We start from the raw sequence: 22075 nt of genomic DNA on the forward strand, positions 1-22075 counted from the left end.
CACAGCTACGTGGCCCCGGAATCAGGCATTTCGGTCAGGGCCCCGAGAAGCGCTGACCCCTCACTGACCTGTGTCCACGTCCTTCGGATGTGGTTCGCCCTGGAGCTATTGTGAAACACATCTGGAAAGCCCTGTTATTCCCTTGGTTCCCCGAAGTGGGGGCCCCAGGTGAACTGCAGTGACGTGGTTTGCTCTGTCCTCACGCAAATCTCATCTCGAACTGTAATCCCCGTGTGCTGGAGGGAGGGCCTGGCGGGAGGTGGCCGGATCGTGGGGTGGACGCCCCGGCCGACCTCAGGACAGTGAGTGAGTTCTCTGGACGTGTGAAGTGTGTACCGCTTTCCCCTCGGTGCGCTCTTGCGTGCCGCCGTGTGAGGAAGGTTCTTGCTCCCCGCCGCCGCCTCCCGCCATGATTTTAAGTTTCCTGAGGTCTCCCCAGCCACGTTTCCTGTACAGCCTGCAGAACTGTGGGTCAATGAAGCCTCTTTTCTTCATAAATCACCTGGTCTCAGGTAGCTTTTTAGAGCTATGTGAAAATGGACTAATACGTGCGGAGAGTTTATTATGATTGCTGGTTGTTATTTCCAGTTGGATGCTGGGGGTGGCTGGCATCCCTGGGACACCACTGGGACACCAATCTTCTTTCTCAAAGGGCTGTTCACAGGAACCCCTTTTTTCTAAGTGACATCAACACCATGATGTCACCCAGACAGGAACATCAGCTGGACCTGGAGGAAAACTGGTCCTCATGCCCAGTGAGGTTCCTGTTTCAGATTTCTGTAGGACCCCGTCCTCACATGACAGGCACATCTCAGCCGCGCACCTGAGCAGCCGAAAGCCTCGGTCCCTCAGCAGAGCCGCCTCTGGGGCTGGCCGCCCTCGCCCGCTGCAGGCTAAGCCCCTGTCCCCGGCGTCCTCCCTCCTTTGAGGATGAGTACTCCTATAGGAAGTTTTCTGCTCGGGCCTTCAGACCCAGACCAATTTAACTTTCATGTGTGAAAATCTCCCATGGCAAGCGTACCTTGCGCCTTCTCAAGGTCACGGTCACCAGCAGCACCCACTGCCTCCCTGCCTGTGCGGATCCCTGCGCCTCCTACCCCGCCCCCCACACGCGGACCGCTCACGTCTCATCTGTTCTCACTGCTTCTTCCCACCTCTATCAAAGCATATTCCAAGCATTTGAACGTTCACCTAGGAATATCCTGCTGTTCAACAAATCACTGTGGTCTTAGCATTCTCATTTGTGGCGTCAAAATGAGAAGTTCTCTGGCTTACAATGTCAGTGCAGAAAATGCTCCACTGGTGAACTTTTGAAAAAGGTGTCCATAATTCTATTGTTCCTTTAGGGCCACACAGGATCTAGAACATTCCTATAGAATAATTTAGGTCTTTAACACAAAGCAGTCCTCACCTAAGAACAATCAATTCCCGAGGGCCTCTGCCCTGTGACCCCATCAGGAGCATCACGGTTGGAAGGGAAAATTCTCAGGGGTGAGCTCCCAACCCCCAATTGCTACCTAAGGACCAAGAGGGCTGTCAGCCCTTAGAACTGCCCTCAGGTTCCCTGAGTGCTGGCATCACCCCGGGGGTGAACTGGCTGCCGTGGGGGCTCAAGGTACCTTCCAAGATGCAGCTGGGGGCTGGAGGGGACTGCCGGAAGAGCCCGGGAAACAGGAGCTAGTGAACGCTCGGATCCCAGGAAGGGCAGTGCAGCCACCTGGGGACACGTCGGGGCTCCAGGGACCGGAGGAGGTGGAGACATTGCAGAGGCCCTGCTGGGAAGGCCAAAAGAAGCCTCTGGCACTGCCTCGCCAGCACCTCGTTCAGGAGCACGGCCGGCAGCCTTCCAAGGACAGTGGCGGCCGTGTCCTCGCCCCTGAAGGGGGGCCATCTCCAGGGGCTCTTGAGAGGCACCTTCACATTCATGCTGAAATTCGGAACCAGAACAACCCAGAGTACACACCAGGCAACACCATGAAGTTCTGTGCTGGACATCTGGGTGTCACCAGGCCCTGCCCCTCAGGAGCTGACATTGCGCAGGGGTCGAGCCTGTCTGACCCTCTTTCCTCGGCCTCCACAGGATCTCAATGTCCTGGTGGCTATAGAGGCCCAGGATGACGCTTGTGAGAGAAAGCTGGGAAGTCGAGCCTGGGACAAATGGGACTTGCCGTTGCTATCGGCAGGTGGCAGGAGCCTGGCACGTCCGTGGGCAGGACACTAGATCTTAGTTCTTTTTAAGGTCTATGGAATCTCAGTGCCCAGGACACTGGGGCTTAGTTCTTTTTAAGGTCTATGGAATCTCAGTGCCCAGGACACTAGGGCTTAGTTCTTTTTAAGATCCATACAAGATGCTTACCTAAGCCCAACCCGGAGGAACATCTTATAAAAGACACCAAAGAATCAACAGGTAGCTCTATTTGACTATGTTCATGGCGCGGTGGCATTCAGGAATTAGTCAATTAAAATAAACTAAGAGAAAGAATACATTCTAGAAAAATGTAAAGTTTTTAAAACAGTGAAATAACATTTGAATGGATTCTCAAAATTGACCTGGTAAAAAAGGATTTAAGTTATAACGAACGGTAACAGCGGAGTTCAGCAGTGAGAGATGAAAGCGACTAGGCAGGTACACGGCGCACAGGACACACGGCAGGACTGTGGTGTTTGAACCATCAGTCTGAGGGGCGAACACAGAGGGCGAGGGAGGTCAGGCTAAACAAGAAACGAAGCAGAGTTCTGTTTAGGAGTCACCCGGAAGGGGCTGCTGAAGAGGGACTTTCTCTGAGGTCAGCACTGGCGTTTGCTTGTTCGGTTAGTTAACACCTGGGACGTTGAAGTAGGGATGGTCTCTGGCATCTGCTCAGGGCCTGGCGCAGCTCTCAGGTAGCACGGGTCCCCAGCGGGCCTCCCACACCTGCCTGTGCTGCCTTTAATTTAAAGTCGAGGGAAGCTCCCATGAATCCAGGCAATTTGGATGGCCAACCCTGACACGGACACCGCGGGGACCGGCCAGGGACATGCCCAGGATGCGCACGCACCCTCCTAACACAGAGCGAGCTCCAGGTGCGAGGGCAGCAGCGGCTAACAGCGTTTCTACCGACAAAGCACACAGGAAGTCACGTGTGAAAATATTTTCAAGAAATATTTTTTTGTAATGCACTCCAAAAACACAGAAACGACAAACCCGTAATTGTCTTACCATATGTGTGTTGGTAGTCATTATCTGAGGGTGGGAAGGGAAGCCAGTGGCAAGGAGAAAAAAGCAAGATACAAATAAAACAAACCCCCAGGGATTAGGCCAGCAACCAGAGAGCTGAATGTCCGTCCGAAAACTACGCATCTGTTCACCGCAAAGGAAACAGACTCACGGGCAGTACTCGGGGAAATCCTCTAACACGGGCTCACCATGGAACTGACTCCCAAATTTAAAAAGCAAGGTCTGCGTGGCGTAATTGTACCACTAGGTAATCAGCTGAGGGTGAACTGTAAGCTACACACACAAAGTCTGAAAAACCTCAGCAGGACCTTTCCCTACAGAGACACTGAGCACTCCGGTAACACCATCTTTAAGCGACCCGTAGCTATGCCCAGATGGGGACTGACCCCATCGGGAAGTCGCAAGGGCTGTACTGAATTAATTGCTTTGACAAAATAAGCATATGGGCCTGGCAGGGTTTATTCCTAGGCAGCTAAGTCTGCGCGACCGAGCCCCGTACTCACCTGCCCGTTGCTCGTCACGGTTGTGTTTTCAAACATGAAATAAGCACCAAAGAAGAACACCAGCGCATCGAACAGTCCCAGGAGCGTCCAGTAAATGAAGACACGCCACCGCAGCAGGGCGTTCTTGGCGACGTCCCTGTGTGAGGAGAAAGGGGCACAGGCTGTGTCCTCGAGAATCTGGCCCGGCGCCTCCCGGCGCTCTGGGTGGCCACCCCTGGACGCTGTCTCGATGCAATAAGATGTGCGTGGGCAGTAAACATCAAGTTTGTGCTCTGGCCACAAATGCAGAATGTTCGTCACAACCAGCTAAACTTACTAGGCACTCATGTCTTTGGCTATCTTTCATTTGGATATTTTCTCTCTCATAGTCACAGGCAGAGAGATGCTTCTGGTTTTGAAAGTAACGAACATGGAGCACAAGGCACACACCTGACATTCATGGAGCTTGCAACCACTCTTGACGTGATGCCTTACACCTGTTCAGGGAGAGAATGTGCAGGATGCCCTCGGACATGTCTAGAACAGCACAGTCTCTCCTGTTTTCTTAAGACTGATTCCTGACTATGAAATATGTACAACAAATTCAGAAGTTTGCCTTCTTATTGCCGTCCTTAATCACCTCTGCTGATTATTTTTGGGTCTGAGCTGTCAAGATCCCACAGACTGGCCAAATATTCTGATGAGGGCAGTGAGGCCAATGCATGGGTCCTGTAGATCCTGGGCAGGGGAGTGAGGGGGTCTTGGCTGTGGTGGTGGGCGCAGGAGGCATATGTGAGGAGGCGGTACAGACCTGAACACACATACAAGTATCACTTACACACATGCACGCATGTGAGGAGGCTGCACAGACCTGAACACACGTGTTACACACAAACGTGAGGCTGCACAGACCCAAACACACATGTGTCACATACACGTGCACACACGTGAGGAGACTGCACAGACCTGAACACACGTGTTACATACACACGTGAGGCTGCACAGACCCAAACACACACGTGTCACGTACACGTGCACACATGTGAGGAGGCTGCACAGACCGGAACACACGTGTTACATACACACGTGAGGCTGCACAGACCCAAACACACACGTGTCACATACACGTGCACACATGTGAGGAGGCTGCACAGACCTGAACACACGTGTTACATACACACGTGAGGCTGCACAGACCCAAACACACACGTGTCATGTACACGTGCACACGCGTGAGGAGACTGCACAGACCTGAACATGCACACATGTCACATACACACAGGTACACATGTGAGACTGCAGGCCCAAACATGCACACACACGTCACATACACACATGTACACATGTGAAGTGGCTGCACAGACCTGAACACACACACGTCATGAACACATGCACACGTGAGACTGCACAGACCTGAACATGCACACGTGTCATACACACAGGTACACATGTGAGACTGCAGACCCAAACATGCACACACACGTCACATACACACATGCACACATGTGAAGTGGCTGCACAGACCTGAACACACACACGTCATGAACACATGCACACGTGAGACTGCACAGACCTGAACATGCACACTCATGTCACGTACACACACACACGTGAGGTGTCTGCACAGACCTGTACACACACATCACATACACACGTGAGATGGCTGCACAGACCTGGACACACACGCGTCATGTACACACACGCACATGAGTGCAGGCAAAGCTGGGTGATTTGAATGGGGGAAGGGGTGAAGGGCACAACGTCACTGGATGTGATGCTGGACTGCAGTTTCTCATGTGTCACCACTGAGGGACACAGGATTGGGGCCCACAGAATCTATTATTTCTTACAACTGCAAATGCATCTAAAATTATCTGAAAAACAAAAGTTTAACTTCTATGGTTTGACTGTGTCCCCACCCAAATCTCTTCTTGAAATGTAGCTCCTGTAATCCCACGTGTCAAGGGAAGGGCCCTCTGGGAGGTAATTCAATCACAGTTTTTTCTTCCCGTGCTTTTCTCATGATAGTGACTAAGTCTCACAAGGTCTGATGGTTTCGTAAAGGGCCGTTCCCTGCACACGCTCTCTCGCCTGCCGCCATGGAAGACAGGCCTTTGCCCTCCACCACGATTGTGAGGCCTCCCCAGCCATGCGGGACTCTGAGTCCATCCATGACACCTCTTTCCTTCATCAATGACCCAGTCTCGGGTGTGTTTTCACAGCAGATGAAAATGGACTCAAACGATTTAGCAGACAATGGGAAACACTAACATATGGAATCTGCCAGAGACCTTGGTGGGCATTTCTGAAGAGCAGAAAAATCTCTCTTACATACCATTAGTAAAAACCTTTTGGGGGAAAAGACACACTGAAGCCAGAGCCGTTAGTTTTTCTTTTTCCTCACTGGATGGAACACACATGGTTTTAAAGACTAACTTAGGTCACAGATGTCCTGGGGTCACGAGGCAGACACCTGTACCCTGGCTTCTTCAGGACCGTCAGAAAGCTCAGGAAGTGCAAACTGGCTCCACACAGATGCCCCAAATGCGGCGTAAACCATCCGGCGAGCCTGGAAGAACCTCTGTTTGAACTATGTCGCTTCCAGTTTAAACCGGCTCCCGGCCAAGCAAGTGTGTCAGCAGAGGCCAAGTGTCTCCGGCCCTAACTGAGGTCTGCCAGGCGTCTGCTGGAGGGAAGTGCCAGCGCGCTGCCTTGCTGTTCCCGCCCTCTCAGGAGGGGCCGTCTGGGGGACAGTACCTGTACAGGGTCGGGTCTCTCTTGAGCACGTCGATCCCGACGTGCTGCTCCATGAGGCTGTACAGGAGGATGGGGAGGGAGGTGAAGCTGATGTTGTACAGCGTCAGGTACGCGGTGTCGTACAAAGTCTGAGAGAGGAAAGTCACAAGGAAGGGGCACCTCAGTGCGTTTTTAAAAACTTTTTGGATCTTTAGATTAAATATATTTATTTGCAAAGAATCACAAAACAAGCATGAAATGCATCTGAAATGCACAGAAAGACCAGAGCACTTTTCAAAGCTTAATGATATAAACTAGGGTCTGTGATATAAACTGTGACTTCAGGATGAAAGTGACAGCTGGCAGAAAGCCTAACACTGACTCGTCCCATTCTATTAACACTAACTTCAAGAAAAAAAAAAAAAAAAAAAAAACGGAGGGAAAGTCATATGAAGCATCAGCGACTCTCATTGCAGTCTTCAAGCTTTACTGTCTGCTCCCAGTCACTTCCCACGAGCGCAAACGTGACAGAAGGAGATGTCCGTCTGGGGCAGGTGCCCGGGGAGCCTTCACCCCTTCTGGCTGGGAACTGTCTTCTTCCCCCATGGGCACACTGCACCCATTAACGTGCCAGTGCTGGGTGGCCCAAACCCATGAGGACCTCAGAGCTGGAGTTAATCCTTGCAGTGGTGTCAGGAAGCCTGGCCTGGTGCTGCTGGGCCCTGGGGAGGCCACATCATCACTAGCCCAAGACTCAGAAGACCTGGAGCCAGCCAACTCCCTGGCACCGTGGCCCCTGCCCCGTCCCTGACCCTTCACCCCTGCCTGCTGCTGGGCATCTGGAATGCTGCTCATTCCCAAGTCTCCCCTCCCCCTGGCAGCCACCCCTGGGGGAAGGAGAGGAAGGCTGAGACAGCCTGTCCCTGAGGACCTTAGGACTGACCTGTTGTGAAAACCCACAGAAGAACTGGTATAAAAACTGGGGGAAGATGAAGCAGACGTTCTGAAAGACAAGGCACAGCGGTTAGTTCAGAGACGGTGCCGTGGGAGGTGCCACCACCTACCAACGTGGCCTGCCCACGCGGGAGAGCAATCCCTGCGTGCCCAGCTTTCTGCAGAACAGCACTCATGGGCTCTGGAAAGCATTCTCTTATTTCAGGGGCAACTGAAATGCACATGTGACCATGTTCTGGCCGCTCTGAGGACAGATAATGTACATGTTCTGGCCACTCTGAGGACAGATAATGTAAAGGGGAAATCTGTCAGCTCAAAGAGGAGAGGTGGCGTGCAAAGATCTGAACTGCACCACGGATCGGGAATTCTAAATACCCCTGCCTCAGACGTGCCGTCCGCTAGCTTCTCACTGCTGTCACACTCAGTTCTGTCGACGGAAGGAAAGCACCAGGGGTCTCCTCCTGGGCACAGCAGCCCTCCTCATCCTCGGGGGCACACTCCCAGACCCCTGGGGGATGCGGAAACTGCGGGTGGTCCTGAACCCTGTCTACACTGCAGATGGGTATGTGTGTTCTGACACATACATCCCATCATAACATTTAACTTATAAAGTAGGTGCAGTAAGAAAGTAACAACAACACAGAATAACTATAATAACACAGCATAATAAAAGTGACATGAATTTGGTCTTGCCCTCTTCCTCTTAAAATACATTATCATGCTGTATTCACCCTTCTTCTTGTGATCTGTCAACCTGCTCACTGAGACGGCTGCAGAGTGACTGAGGGGCGAGCAGTGTACACACAGTGTAGCACGCTGGACCAAGGGACGAGCCACATCCCGGGAAAAACAGAGTGGGACAGCGGGCCACTTCATCACGCTGCTTGGAATGGCATGCAATTTAAAACTCAGGAATTGTTTATTTCTGCAATTTTCCGTTTGACATTTTTGGGCCTGGGTTGACTGTAGGTAATGGAAACTGCAGAAAGCAAAGCCATGGCTGGAGGGGGATGTCTGCAATCAGATTCCCCCCTCCTTCCTGACAGGGACAGTTGTGGGGGATGACTGTAATCAGATTCCCCCCTCCTTCCTGACAGGGACAGCTGTGGGGGATGACTGTAATCAGATTACCCCCTCCTTCCTGACACGGACGGCTTGGGGGATAGACTGCAGATTCCCCCCTCTTTCCTGACAGGGATGGCTGAGGGGGATGTCTGCAGTAAGATTCCCCGCTCCTTCCTGACAGGGATGGCTGGGGGGGGTATGACTGCAATCAGATTCCCCCCTCCTTCCTGACAGGGATGGCTGGGGGGGGATGTCTGCAATCAGATTCCCCCCTCCTTCCTGACAGGGACAGCTGGGGGGGTATGACTATAATCAGATTCCCCCCTCCTTCCTGACAGGGACAGCTGGGGGGGTATGACTGTAATCAGATTCCCCTCTCCTTCCTGACAGGGACAGCTGGGGGGTATGACTGCAATCAGATTCCCCCCTCCTTCCTGACAGTTGCTTCCACTTTGAGATCAACGACCCCTTGGGGCATCAAGTGGCTCAAACAAGGGTGGGGCCACCCTGTGCACGATCTACTGCCGAGACCGCGACACAGAGCGGCCACCTCCTACCTTATAAAAGAAGTACTGCACGAGCTCAGATATCCTGATGTAATAAAAATGCCCGTGAACAAGCAGCATCTTCTTCAAATGCTTGAACTTCGGAATTGCGTAGTCGCTGTTCCGGGCCGCCTGGCGGCCTTCCTTGCCGATGACACCTAGGAGGCGGAGGGGAGGGAGCTGAGGACGCCCTTCCGGCACAGCACACCCGGGCGGCGACGGGGGAAGACCCCACGAGACCAACATCACGGGCCTTGCCGGTCACACGCGAGGGTGGTGACGGGGGCGTCCTGAACGCAGCACCTGCGTGCTGTCACGGCCTCTGTCTAGAGGAGGGGAGACCTGCCACCGGGACGTGCCAGCAGCAAGGGCGAGGCTCACCTATGCCCACGTGTGCTTCCAGGATCATGCTGACATCGTTCGCACCGTCGCCAATTGCTAAGGTGATTGGGTGCTCTTTTGAAAATTTGATTAATTTGACAATCTGCAGAAGAGAGAAATGCAGAATGGATCGCCTGTGGCACCTCTAAACAGGTCATTCATTCGCTGGGCAGAAATAACAAAGATGTGAAGTTATCCTGGCCAAGTAAAAAATCATCTATCTGCTTGGAGCTAATTTACTACATTCTGTTTTCTCCCTACAGGATAAAACCTGTTTCATATCGAAAGCAAAACAAAACAAGGTATGATTAAAATGGCGTGAGCTGGAAAAGGCTGGCAGGCAAACCCTGGCGGTGGAGACGTGAGATACATGAAGCAGTTCTTCATTACTGTCATATTCATCTATTTAAATAAATGGAAAATGTATAAATACTGGGAAAATACATTTAAATATAGAGGGTAAATGTGAACCTTGCATTCTGTTAGAAGACATTACTATTCCAAGCTAATTCAAGCTATTTGGTATAAAGCATCTCTTCCTAAAAATAAATTACTCCTAATGATGCTCTTTTAATTTTCAAATTTGTAACATGTACAAAATCAAATATGACAAAATTTTATGTAAAAGCAATTTCCAAGTTTTTGGTCAGTTGCTTTAACGTCTTTTTTCTTTCCATGTATGTGCAAGATATAAGAATGAAGAGATGGGGGAGATGCATGTGGTGCTTTCTTGTTTCAAGATGGGAAACTGAGACACAACTTAATTTGTACGAAACTTTTCAAAAGCCAGTGAGGACTTCAGAAAGTACTGTGGAATACATGAAGAGCCAACGGAAAGCCCTCTGCTGCTGTTCCGTTCGGGAAGTAACTGTGTAAGGTTTACATGCTGATACAGATGTGAGGGAGAGGGGACATCAGAGCGTCTTCCCCACAGGGAAGGTCTGCGAATGCTCTGGGCTCAGCCCGTCATTGTAAGAAGGACCCTGTTCTGTATATTTTGTGAAAGTGGCAGATTAGTGCACCCACATGCACAAACGCTCAACTTTTTACCTCTGGTTTCCAGAATTTGTGTGAGACGTATTTTACGTTACCCACTGGGTTGCTCTGACCAATTATGAATTTATTCATGAACAGTTCAAGAGAAATTGGCCTAATTTATCTAAAATGTGGTATAACAAAGTTGGAACTTTTCTAGGCTTCTTGATATCAGAAAGACATCCATGTTTACATGTATATTCCACAGTGCTTTTACAAGTATTTAAAGAAAAAACTTCAGGGTGTGTGTTTCCCAAAGAACATAGCAGAGTGAGACGTCTGCAGTTTGATGGACAAGACAAGTTGAATCCTCGTGGCATTTCCCAACTGCCGCCTTTTGGGCAAATCATTCCGATTTGTAAAGCTGGATGCCCTCACTCATCTGTCAGGGTGATCCTGAGGCTAAACGCGTTCGTGTCTGTGGAAGCGCACACCAGATGCTCGGTAATGTCAGCTCTCTTCCCCTACACATGTAGTGTACGTTCTCAGGACTGATTGAGACAGGCTTTTTTTAAAAAACAAACAAACAAACAAAAACAGGAGTCAGCCAGGGCAGCTGTCCTGGCCGCTGCATCTGGAACGGTCACACATCTGATCAACACTCACTCATCACCGGGGCTGGCCCAACAAGGAAAATAAGGTTCGCGTCTGAAATCTCTATCATGACTGCTTCTGTTTTTAACAGGTGGTACCCTGCTAGGATTTTCCACCGTCCGAGGTGGTGAGACCTAACGGGACGTTCTCAGTGTTTTGGGCGCCCTGACCAGCAGCCGCGGAGGACGGGCGGGCAGTACCTGGGCCTTCTGCAAGGGCGCCATACGGCAGCACAGCACCGCGCTGCAGCTGCGGCAGATCTCCAGGAAGAGCTCCCTGTAGTTGCCGGAACTTCCGTCTTCTCGCGGCTTCATGATCAGAGACAGCGCGGCTCCATCGATGATCAGACCGTAGTCCTGCATGTCTGCCGAAAGCCTGTTCGAGTACTCGAGTCAGAAAGGTTGCTCAGAAACGAAATCTAGAGATTTTAGAAGACTCCGTATTTTTTTGGATATCTACAGATGCTACGGATCCATGGCATTAAGCACCTTGGTCTACACCGAAGGGCGTATTTAAGGAAACATTCTTATTTTAGGTAAAGCAAGTGTCTGCTCTCTTTGTGGACTTGCCAAGTCCCCGTACTTCTGAAACAACAGAAAGGCATCTCTCCTGCAGTCTAAGATCTGGGTCAGTCTTTACTGGAAACCTTGTTGGTCACAGTCTGTCTGCACAGCCAAGTCCTTGGGTTTCTGCCCGGATGACCTAAGTTGGAAAGAACTTGATCAGCGCCTCTCTGCTGGCTTTCAAAATGACAAGGAGGCCGGATGCAGTGGCTCACACCTGTAATCCCAGCACTGTGGGAGACTGAGGCAGGCAGCTCACCTGAGGTCGGGAGTTCGAGACCAGCCTGGCCAACATGGTGAAACCCCTGTCTCTATTAAAAATACAAAAATTAGCCAGGTGTGGTGGTGAGCGCTTGTAATCCCAGCTATTTGGGCATCTGAGGCAGGAGAATTGTTTGAACCTGGGAGGCGGAGATTGCAGTGAGCCAAGATCGAGCCACTGCACTCCAGCCTGGGCAAGAGATTGAGACTCCATCTTAAAAAAAAACACACAAAAAAAGGAACATCTCTAATCCCTGAAAGGAGTTCTGCAGATTGCAGATCAGGTAGAGAGAAATGTCTGTGCTATTTATGAATACCTAGAGAGCTGCTTTTGCTTTATCTACACAAATGAAACTGAAATGATTTAAATAAAATCTAATCTCAGATAATGCGTCTAACAGCAGTAAAGACGGTATCGAAACAATGTATCCGAGTAAACTCTTCCACGTGTGCTGCTTTGTCTTAACAAACAACCATGTTATGAATATCCCCACTTCCTCCAGCTGATGCTTGAAGGTGTCTGCAGCAGAGGCCCTAAGTCTCAGAGCAAGGAGAAGGATCCCACTCAAAATATTCTATCAATCATGTCTTTTTGCCTCTGTTACCCAGCAGTTTGAAACTGAACCCACACAGATGTGTGCAAAAAGACATATCACCATTGCTGGAAAAAACAGCCCGTCTTGTTCTCTGTGTTCACCTGACCCCTAAGAAGCTGGCGTTAATGCTCCGGGGCAGAACTGAATTCCCAGGAAGGACAATGTGGTTCACCGACCTGCAGGTGAAGGCCATTGGGTCCGAAGCCCCTCTGCGGGAGCGTGGGGCGGGACAGGGCCTGAAGCCCTCTGCGGGAGCGTGGGGTCGGGTCGGGGACGTGCTGCCTACCCGGAGAAGGTGTCCCTGGTCAGGCTCCCGCTGTGGCGAAGGACCGTCTTGCTCAGCTCGAACAGGACGTCGTGCAGGCTCTGCTCCTCGATCCTCTTGGTGGTGAGCTCCAGCAGCTGCGTATTCCTGCGGAAGAGCTTGCAGGCGTAGCACGTGGCCGCGGCCGTCTCCATCTTGTCTCCCGTGAGAACCCAGACCTTGATCCCGGCCTTCTGCAGGGCCTCGATGGTGTCTGCAGCTTTCTCCTGCAGCCTGGAGGACACGAAACCAAACGAAACAGAGAAAACTCACTGCTGACCCAGGAAACCCCAAAAAGGAGCCGCAGAAACTTGCAAAGCTGTCAAAACACGGCAGCCCCTCAACACCAAAACAGACCATGCCGTGGCTCTTGGTCTTACCTTAAAGACAGACCACGAAGCGGCCTTTGAAGGTCTGAATGAGCACTTTACAGGGAAACACTTCATAACATCAGAGAGAGAAATACAGATGAAGCACCTGAGCAGTCAGGGGCTATCCTGTGTCACTGGCAGTTTTCTCTCTAAGTGGGACTCACTACCTGGGGGTGTCAGGAAACTGTCGCCAAGACTGTTACAGTGAACCTCAAGTTTCTCTTCTAAGAATCAGTATGTTGGGCTCTCTTAGTCTTTAATTCTCTATTTTAGACTTTAAATTCCTGTTCTTATCGGTAGTTCACATCTGTTCCCCCTCCCCCGCTCCATCCTGACTCATCCCATCACCTGATCACCCCTGGCTACCTGCTCTGACCCACTCGTAACCATCCTTCCCACCAAAACACCCAGCCTGCCCCTCCAGCTCGGACCCCTGCTCTTTTTAAAACAGTCAATCAGGAGTAGTCTAGCTTGTGCAGTCTAGCCTTAGCCAAGAGGGGATGACGAAGCAGCAGGGACGACCCCCCACCCTGTCACGCATAAGCACCCCCTCCCCCTTGTCCAATTGTGCACCACACCCTCCTAGAGAAGTAAACTGCCTTGCTGGGAGAATTTATCTTTGGGGGCTGTTTCTTTGGGGGCTGTTTCTTTGGCGGCATCAAAATTTTACTGATAGCAAAGACAGAACCACCAACACAAATGTCTCCACCTTGGAAAGATGGGATCTGGAATCATGGTGGTGAGGGATATTCATTGTCTCGTTTTGCATAAACTGTTCAAAGTTTTCACTTAGAACCCACTTGGGGTCTAGGTACCTCTAGATAATATAAAATACTGATAATACTACCAGTGATTTTATGGCTAGCTAACACGCATCATGGGCTTACTTTGTGCCAGGCCTGGGTGACACTTCTTGTGTGTGCTCTTTCGTCCTTACCACGAGGTCACCAGTAAGGGTGTTAGCGTCACATCCATTTTACACATGGAAAATCCAAAGCCTGCAGACACTACAGCAGGTATCGGATGGTGAGCGGTCAGGTCACGTTCCTCTCCTTGGAAGATCTGGTGTCAAAACCATGCTTGCCTCATTTGGGGGCCTGCATTTTCTCTAGGTTTTGGCCTCTACTTTCATGTGAAGTAACTTGCCCCATTTCTATAATGTATGAAAAGAAAGGCTTTAAATTCTAAATGGAATGATCTGGTTAGGCTCTGGGAAGAACTCCTAGCTACAAGTCTCAAGATCAGACAATCATGGTATTCCAGAGACGGAAAAAATGCCTCTAATTTTATGTGTGTGTGTGTGTGTGTGTGTGTGTGTGTGTGTGTGTGTGTGCGCGCACGCGCCTGTGTACATATATAACGTACATGTATGGAGAAACAGAGAGGGAGCATGCATGCCTTGTTATGTTGCCCAGGCTGGAGTACAGTGGTACGATCTCAGCTCACTGCAGCCTCCAACTCCTGGGCTCAAGCAATCCTCCCTCCTCAGCCTCCCAAGTAGCTGGGACAAGAGGCACCTCCTACCACACCTGAACAATTAAAAAAAATGTGAGAGGGGTGATCTCACTATGTTGCCCAGGCTGGCCTCAAAATCCTGGCCTTAGTCAATCCTGCATCAGCCTCCCAAAGGGCTGGGGTTACAGGCGTGCTCCACTGGGCCTGGCCCTAGAATTCTATTCAAAAGGAAGCTGAGGCTCAGAGGCTTCCCACTGGCTGACTAGAGATTTTAATTTGTAAGAAAGCATCATAGCTTCAAAGCCACTGGGCCCCCTCCCCCACCAGGCATTAACTCCCCACTTTTCTGAACTCCCATCCAGTCAAGTCAGCCTGTCCCCGCCCCAGGGTCTCCATACCGTCTGCTCTGCCCAAGGCACCCCAGGCTCCACCACCACAGCCTGTAAAGACTGATCTAGCTGCTCCCCTGGCACAGACCGTCCTACAGACATCCCTCTTCTCCTGGACAGACGTGGGCGAGTGGCTGACCACGAGAGAAGGCCCCCGCTCCCGGTGGCATCAGCAGCAAAGCCTCTCGGCGGCCACGGCCCTGCGTTCTGGAGCCTGTCTGTGTGCCACGGGTGTTCCTTACACGGTGCTCCATGTGCTTACTCTCACAAAGCAAAACACAAAACCACCAAATCAAAACCTCCTGCTCCGCCTAATACTCCATTCAGGTCAAGAACTCCGGGAACGTTGTTAAACACACTCAGAAAATGCAGGTTAGTGATGAAGACTTAAGTTTTAGACTGAAATGGATCTTAAAGACTTTTAAACTTTATGCTTTTAACCTCTTTTAGGAGATAAACTCCCTGCAAACTTCCTGAAGCTTCTGCTTCATTCTCGTAAATGGAGCTCTTTTTTCTTCTCTTCTCCATTCCTACAAACCACTGAAATCCATGCCTTTCACTCAGTGCGAAGACACCGTGTGGCCCAGAAGACTGCCTCTCGGTGGTCTCGGCCTCACACGACGTTCACTCCGACTGTGGGGCTGGGGCGCACTGGCAGCTCTTGCCTTAGAGCTGCCTGAACCCCTGTACTTGGTATTTTACCAGTTATGACGATGATTAGGTTTTGTGATTTCTACTTCATTATTTTAAGTTTTTCAGGTAACGATAACTATTACTAACAAGCAGGTAATGATCTAAGAAGTAATATCAGCATTTGGAAAAAACTAGCAACCAAGCTTAGGAACAGAGTCAGCGACGGATTCCATCCTAAAGAGGATTTACAGCCAGGCAGGATGCTCACGCCTGCAATTCCAGCACTTTCAGGAGGTTGAGGTGGGAGCACTGCTTGAGGCCAGGAGTTCGAGACCAGCCTGGGCAACACAGTCAGATCCTATCTCTACAAAAAAGAGAAAAAATTAACCAGGCATGGTGGTATGTGCTTGAAGTTCTAGCTACTCAGGAGGCTGAGAAGGGAGGACAGCTTGAGCCCAGGAGTCTGAGGCTGCAGTGAGCTGTGATCGTGCCACTACACTGTGCCTGGGCAACACTGCAAGATGCTATCCCTTAAAAAAAAAAAAAAAAAAAAAAGAAAGAGACAATTTTTAAAAGCCCTTCTGTCTTGTCTGTTCATAAGATGATAGGAACAAGCTATTTTCATTACTTCCTGGGAAATAGTTTCAGCCGGCTCATTCATCGACAACAAAATACCCCCCAGGCATGAGCTTCCTGGCGGGACTCGAGCAGGCAGCAAGATGCCTCGAGTCTCCTGAGCAGAAACACGCCCGTCGCTGTGCGGGTGGCCTCCCTGCGTCCCCTCGTCCTCACGCACCCCGGGCCGCCAGCTCACGCCGCCTGTCTCTCAGGACAGGGTGTGTGCGTTTACTTTACCGGTCCTCGACAGCCGTAGCACCAAGCAGAATAAGATCTTTCTCGATCTGCTCATATGCTTCTGCTAACTTTTTCTCTCGATCTTGAAGGGCCACCTTGGCAGCCTGCAGCAGTTGACAGACGCCTTCATATTCTTCTGGGATCAGCCTTTTATAGGCCACGCACAAAGTCCGCAGTCCCTCCTGCAGAAGACGACGCAGTTTACACGAATTCAAGGTGTCACTCGGTGAAATATGACGCTCCACGGCCTTCTCTCTAATTAGAATGACCTACCCAAGAATTACAACCCTTTGAAAATGTATGACACTAAGGAAAGGAAAAAGAAAAGGAGGAAGGGAGGGAAGGAGGGAGGGAGGGAGGGAGGGAGGGAGGGAGGGAGGGAGGGACGGACGGAGGGAGGGAGGGAGGGAGGGAGGAGGGAGGGACGGGAGGGAGGGAGGGAGGGAGGGAGGGGAGGAAAGGAGGAAGGGAGGGAGGAACGGAGGGAGGGAGGAGGGAGGGAGGGAGGGAGGGGAGGGAAGGAGGGAGGAAGGGAGGGAGGGACGGAGGGAGGAGGGAGGGAGGGAGGGAGGGAGGGAGGAGGGACGGAGGGAGGGAGGGAGGAGTGGAGGGAGGGTGGGAGGAAGGGAGGGAGGGAGGGAGGGACGGAGGAGGGAGGGAGGGAGGGAGGAGGGAGGGAGGGAGGGAGGGAGGAGGGAGGGAGGGAGGGAGGGAGGGACGGAGGGAGGGAGGGAGGAAGGGAGGAAGGGAGGGAGGAACGGAGGGAGGGAGGAGGGAGGGAGGGAGGGAGGGAGGGAAGGAAGGAGGGAGGGAGGGAGGGACGGAGGGAGGGAGGGAGGGAGGGAGGAGGGAGGGAGGGAGGGAGGGAGGGAGGGACGGAGGGAGGGAGGGAGGGAGGGAGGGAGGGACGGAGGGAGGGAGGGAGGGAGGGAGGGAGGGACGGAGGGAGGGAGGGAGGGAGGGAGGAGTGGAGGGAGGGAGGAGGAAGGGAGGGAGGGAGGGACGGAGGGAGGGAGGGAGGGAGGAAGGGAGGAGGGAGGGAGGGAGGGAGGAGGAGGGAGGGAGGGAGGGAGGGACGGAGGGAGGGAGGGAGGGAGGGAGGGATGGAGGGAGGGAGGAGGGACGGAGGAGGGAGGGACGGAGGGAGGAAGGGAGGGAGGGAGGGAGGAAGGGAGGGAGGGAGGGAGGGAGGGAGGGAGGAGGGAGGGAGGAGGGGAGGGAGGGAGGGACGGAGGGAGGGAGGGAGGGAGGGAGGGAGGGGACGGAGGGAGGGAGGGAGGGAGGAAGGGAGGGAGGGACGGAGGGAGGGACAGAGGGAGGGGAGGGAGGGACGGAGGGAGGGAGGGAGGGAGGGAGGGAGGGAGGGGCAGAGGGAGGGACGGAGGGAGGGAGGGAGGGAGGAGGGGAGGGAGGGAGGAAGGGAGGGGAGGGAGGGACGGAGGAGGGAGGGAGGGAGGGAGGGAAAAGAAAAGAAAAAAAGAAAAAGAAAAGAAAAGAAGGAAGGAAGGAAGAAGGAAGGAAGGGACGGAGGGAGGGAGGGAGGGAGGGAGGAGCGAGCGAGCCCAACCAACTCTCGAAAGGACTAAGTTATGAACAAGTGATTTATTTAGGTCCACGTGAAATGGAAAAGAAGCATTATGGATCGCAACATTTTCAGACTAGAAAGCCTAGAAACAAATAACAGAAACCAGGACCATCTACCAAAAGGTAAACTTTGTTCCTTTATTTTGACAAATGCAGAGTTAAATTTAACCTTCTTTTAAGGATAATCATATATAATTTCATGGGTAATATCAAGTGATATGTCTAAAGAAACACGTTTTATGTGGGAAGTACGTAAGGTAGGCTGTTCTTTCACAATGAAGGAACACTGCCAGGTTATTTATCAAAATCACTGGTGGCCAATTAAGAATCACAAGTTCCTTACTGTGATCCTGATTCCCGAGGTCACCATACAGAGAGAATGCAGCCGCCACCAGCAAGACACTGGGAAGCGGGGCAGAGGCTGCCGCAGCCACACGGGGCGGGTTACAGAGGAACCTCTTCACCCCATCAGTCAAGGCTGCTGAGCCCGACCGTCACAAAGGTTCAGCTGAGGATCTAGGGTGCTCCCTTCCATTTTTCCTGCCCCTTCAGCCCCAGCCCTACCCGTAATAGTAAAGGAACCATAATTCTCCTAAATTATCATTTCACAATCTGGGAGAATACTGGTTTTTAAGAGTTAAAAAAAAATGCTTTTCATTATATGAGATGAAGTGTCTCCTAGCTCTCAGGGAAGGCTCACGTTTATCACCTCTTAATTCATATGAAGGACCGAATCGCCACTGGGTCAGTGACTCTCCTGGCCCTTGAGCTCGCAAACGCCAGAAGGGAAAAGGGGTGTGGAAGAAGTGAGAGCACGAGACAGGGTCTCTGTGTGCCTGAGTCCTGTTCTCCAGGAACCTTTCGGAAATCCTTCCTCCCCATCCTGCAGATATTGGTTCCTGGTCAAGAACAAGTGAGAAGCCAACGGACCCGTCCCAGAGGGAAGCAGCACTGAACGGACACTGCTCAGCCACCCCAGCCTCGCCTCCTGCTAGCACACAACCTTGCAGCTTTCTGCTGGTAGGTCTGCCTCGATTGTTAGGCGCTGAGTTCTCTGGCTGTGGGTGCAGTGTCTGACTTTATCACTGAATCCCTAGTGCACAGCCAAAACACAGTCACCTTTTGCTGAGTAAGTGGTGAAGTTAGACCTTTTCTGCACCTGTTGATCGAGTTACAGATTGGAGTGACAAATGTGAATTGCAAAATGAATTCTCCGACTTTTCCTAAGAGGCAATAAAATATACAAGGTACATTTCATTGTATGTTTTCTGGCTTCAATCTGAAGCCAGGAAAATTGCATGACAAGAACATGGTTTTAAAGGATAATAGCCCAGAGTGGCCCTAGAACTTAGGTTGCTGTGAATGATAAGCAGAAGCTTTTGGAAATGAATATGTTTCTGTTTTAAAAGTAGATCAAGGACTTTCTCTTGTGGTAACACGGAGTAGAAATACTTTTCTTGCCTGTAATCCCAGCACTTTGGGAGACTGAGGCAGGTGGATCGTGAGGTCAGGAGATCGAGACCATCCTGGCTAACACGGTGAAATCCCATCCCTACTAAAAATACAAAAATTATCTGGGTATTGTGGTGCACACCTATAGTTGCAGGTACCCGAGAGGCTGAGGCAGAACTGTTTGAACCCAGGAGGTGGAGGCTGCAGTGAGCCAAGATCACGCCACTGTACTCCAGCCTGGGCGACAGAGAAAGACTCAGTCTCAAAAAAAAAAAAAAAAAAGATACACTTTTCTTTATTCCTCTTGCTAAGTACTACAAAAACCCTGGACCCAGCACATAAACCAGGCAAATACACCATAAGAAAACCGCAGAACAGTATCCCTTAGAAAGGCAGATGCAAATATCCTCCACAAAATGCTAGCAAACTGAATCCAATGGCACACAGAAGGGATCACATACCACGACCAGGTGGGGTTTATTCCCAGAATGCAAAAGTGAGCAACACATAACATTAACAGAACGAAGGGGGAAATCCCACATGATCATCACAACTGATGCAGAAAAGGCATTTGAAAGAAATCCATCACCTTTTGGCAATAAAACCACTTACTAAACTGGGGAGAGAAGAAACCTCCTCAACATGATGAAAACCATAACCTAGCTAGGCACGATGGCTCACGCCTGTAATCCCAGAGATTTGGGAGGCAGGTGGATCACCTGAGATCAGGAATTTAAGACCAGCCTGGCCAACATGGTGAAACTCCATCTCTACTAAAAATACAAATATCAGCCAGGCACGGTGGTATGCGACTGTAATCCCAGCTACTCGGGAGGCTGAAGCAAGAGAATTGCTTGAACCCAGGAGGCAGAGGTTGCAGTGAGCGGAGATCATGCCATTGCACTCCAGCCTGGGTGACAAGAGTGAAACTCTGTATTAAAAAAAAAGAAAAGAAAAAAGAAAAGAAAAAACCTACAGCTAACATCACCCTCAATGGTGGAAGACTGAAGACTTCTCCCTAGGATCAGGGCCAAGAAAGGGATGCCTGCTTTTGCCACTTGTATTCAACACAGTATTAGAAGTTCTAGTCAGATGATTGGGCTGTAAAGAGAAAAAGTTTCTACATTAGAAAGGCTGCCTTTCTAAGTCTTCTCTATTTGCAGATGGCATGATCCTACATCTAGAAGACCATGAAGAATGTGCCCCCACTGCCAAACTATCAGAGCTAACTGAATTCAGCAAAGACACAGGGTACAAAGTCCACACACAAGAACTAGTGGCATTTCTAGATACTACCAATGAACAACAGGAAATTTTAAAAATTCCACTTATAATAGCATCAACAAGAGTAAAATACTTAGGAATATATTTAGCCAAGGAGGTGAAGTACTCAAGTCTGAAAAATACCAAGGTTGCCGAAAGAAATAATTTTAAAAAGACCTAAATAAATGGGAAGATATCCTATGTTCACGGATTGGAAGACTTAATATTGTTAAGATGACACTACCCAAAGTGATCTACTGATTAAATGAAATCCCTATCAACATCTCACCGGCTCCTCCCTCCTGCCCTCCCTCCCTTTCTGTTTTCGAGACAGGGTCTCACTCAGGTGCCCGTGGTAGAGTGCACTGGTGCCATCACAGCTCACGGCTGCTTTAAACTTCTGTGCCCAAGCCATCCTTCCATTACCTTCCCTTTTCTTTTTGTATTTTTTGTAGAGACAGGGTCTTGCTATGTTTCCCAGGCTGGTCTCGAACTTCTGGCCTCAAGTGATCCTTCCGCCTCAGTCCCCCAAAGCGCTAGAATTACAAGGATGAGCCACGGTACCTGGCCCGCAATAGCATTTTCTGCAGGAATGAAAAAGCCCATCCTAAAATTCCTACTAAATCTCGCCACTGGGCCGTGTTGTTCAAGAAGTCGTGGAAGGAAGTGTGTCGTGCCGGCTTAAGACCCGGATGGGGAAAGACGCTCGAACAGGTGATGTCACAACAGAAAATGAAAGCGTGATTTGTTTTGAAGCAAATTACTTAAAAAGGTCAAGACAAAGACCTTTTGCTCCAGTCCATCAACCTCAAATGTGCTTATAATTCTGACCCCCCAAAACACCAACCAACCAACCTACCCCCACCCCAAAATAAAACCCTGTGCAAGGCCGTGGAGGAGAGCCTGTGCCTGGCTGGGTACAGGAGGCCCCTGGAGCAGAGGCTGGCAGAGGCACCCATTCTGTCTGCCTCTGGCCCAGTAGATTTCTGAACATTCCCCAGGGGATATAATAGGACATTACCGGCAGGGGATCTGCGCAATGTGGAATTCCTTCCTGACTACTGGGGAGGTGACGGCCGCCAGGCCCTCCCCAGCCCGGCTCTCACCACTGCTGTGCCAGCCCGCTCACAGAATGTGGCAAGACCCTCCCCGCACCGGCTCTCATCCCCGCTGCCAGGTCCTCCCCCCTCCACCCGCTCTCACCACCGCGTTCCGCTCCACTCTGGCTCGTATCTGGTCAACTTTGCCTTCTATCACTCGGGGGAATATCGAAGAATCTGCTCCTTTGCAAAACAGATAAATGTCTCCTACAAAATGAGAAAAACAAGCAGTTTAATCCC

At 50.9% G+C, this 22075-nt stretch overlaps 1 protein-coding gene across 14 annotated transcripts in view; it reads right to left on the bottom strand.

Moving 5' to 3' along the window:
- ATP11A (ATPase phospholipid transporting 11A) overlaps nt 1-22075 on the bottom strand; it is a 179768-nt gene that overhangs the window by 16551 nt on the left and 141142 nt on the right. For all 14 annotated transcript variants that reach the window (XM_039473220.2, XM_074387432.1, XM_039473219.2 and 11 more), the window contains 9 exons: nt 21939-22042; nt 16437-16618; nt 12716-12967; nt 11210-11384; nt 9381-9483; nt 9012-9157; nt 7379-7438; nt 6457-6584; nt 3721-3856 (listed from right to left, as the gene is read on the bottom strand). In XM_039473220.2, the coding sequence (XP_039329154.1) occupies nt 3721-3856; nt 6457-6584; nt 7379-7438; nt 9012-9157; nt 9381-9483; nt 11210-11384; nt 12716-12967; nt 16437-16618; nt 21939-22042 (1286 nt within the window). The remainder of the gene's footprint in view (nt 1-3720; nt 3857-6456; nt 6585-7378; nt 7439-9011; nt 9158-9380; nt 9484-11209; nt 11385-12715; nt 12968-16436; nt 16619-21938; nt 22043-22075) is intronic.

Source organism: Saimiri boliviensis, chromosome 16 (assembly GCF_048565385.1).
Source record: "Saimiri boliviensis isolate mSaiBol1 chromosome 16, mSaiBol1.pri, whole genome shotgun sequence".
NCBI classification, from domain to species: domain Eukaryota; kingdom Metazoa; phylum Chordata; class Mammalia; order Primates; family Cebidae; genus Saimiri; species Saimiri boliviensis.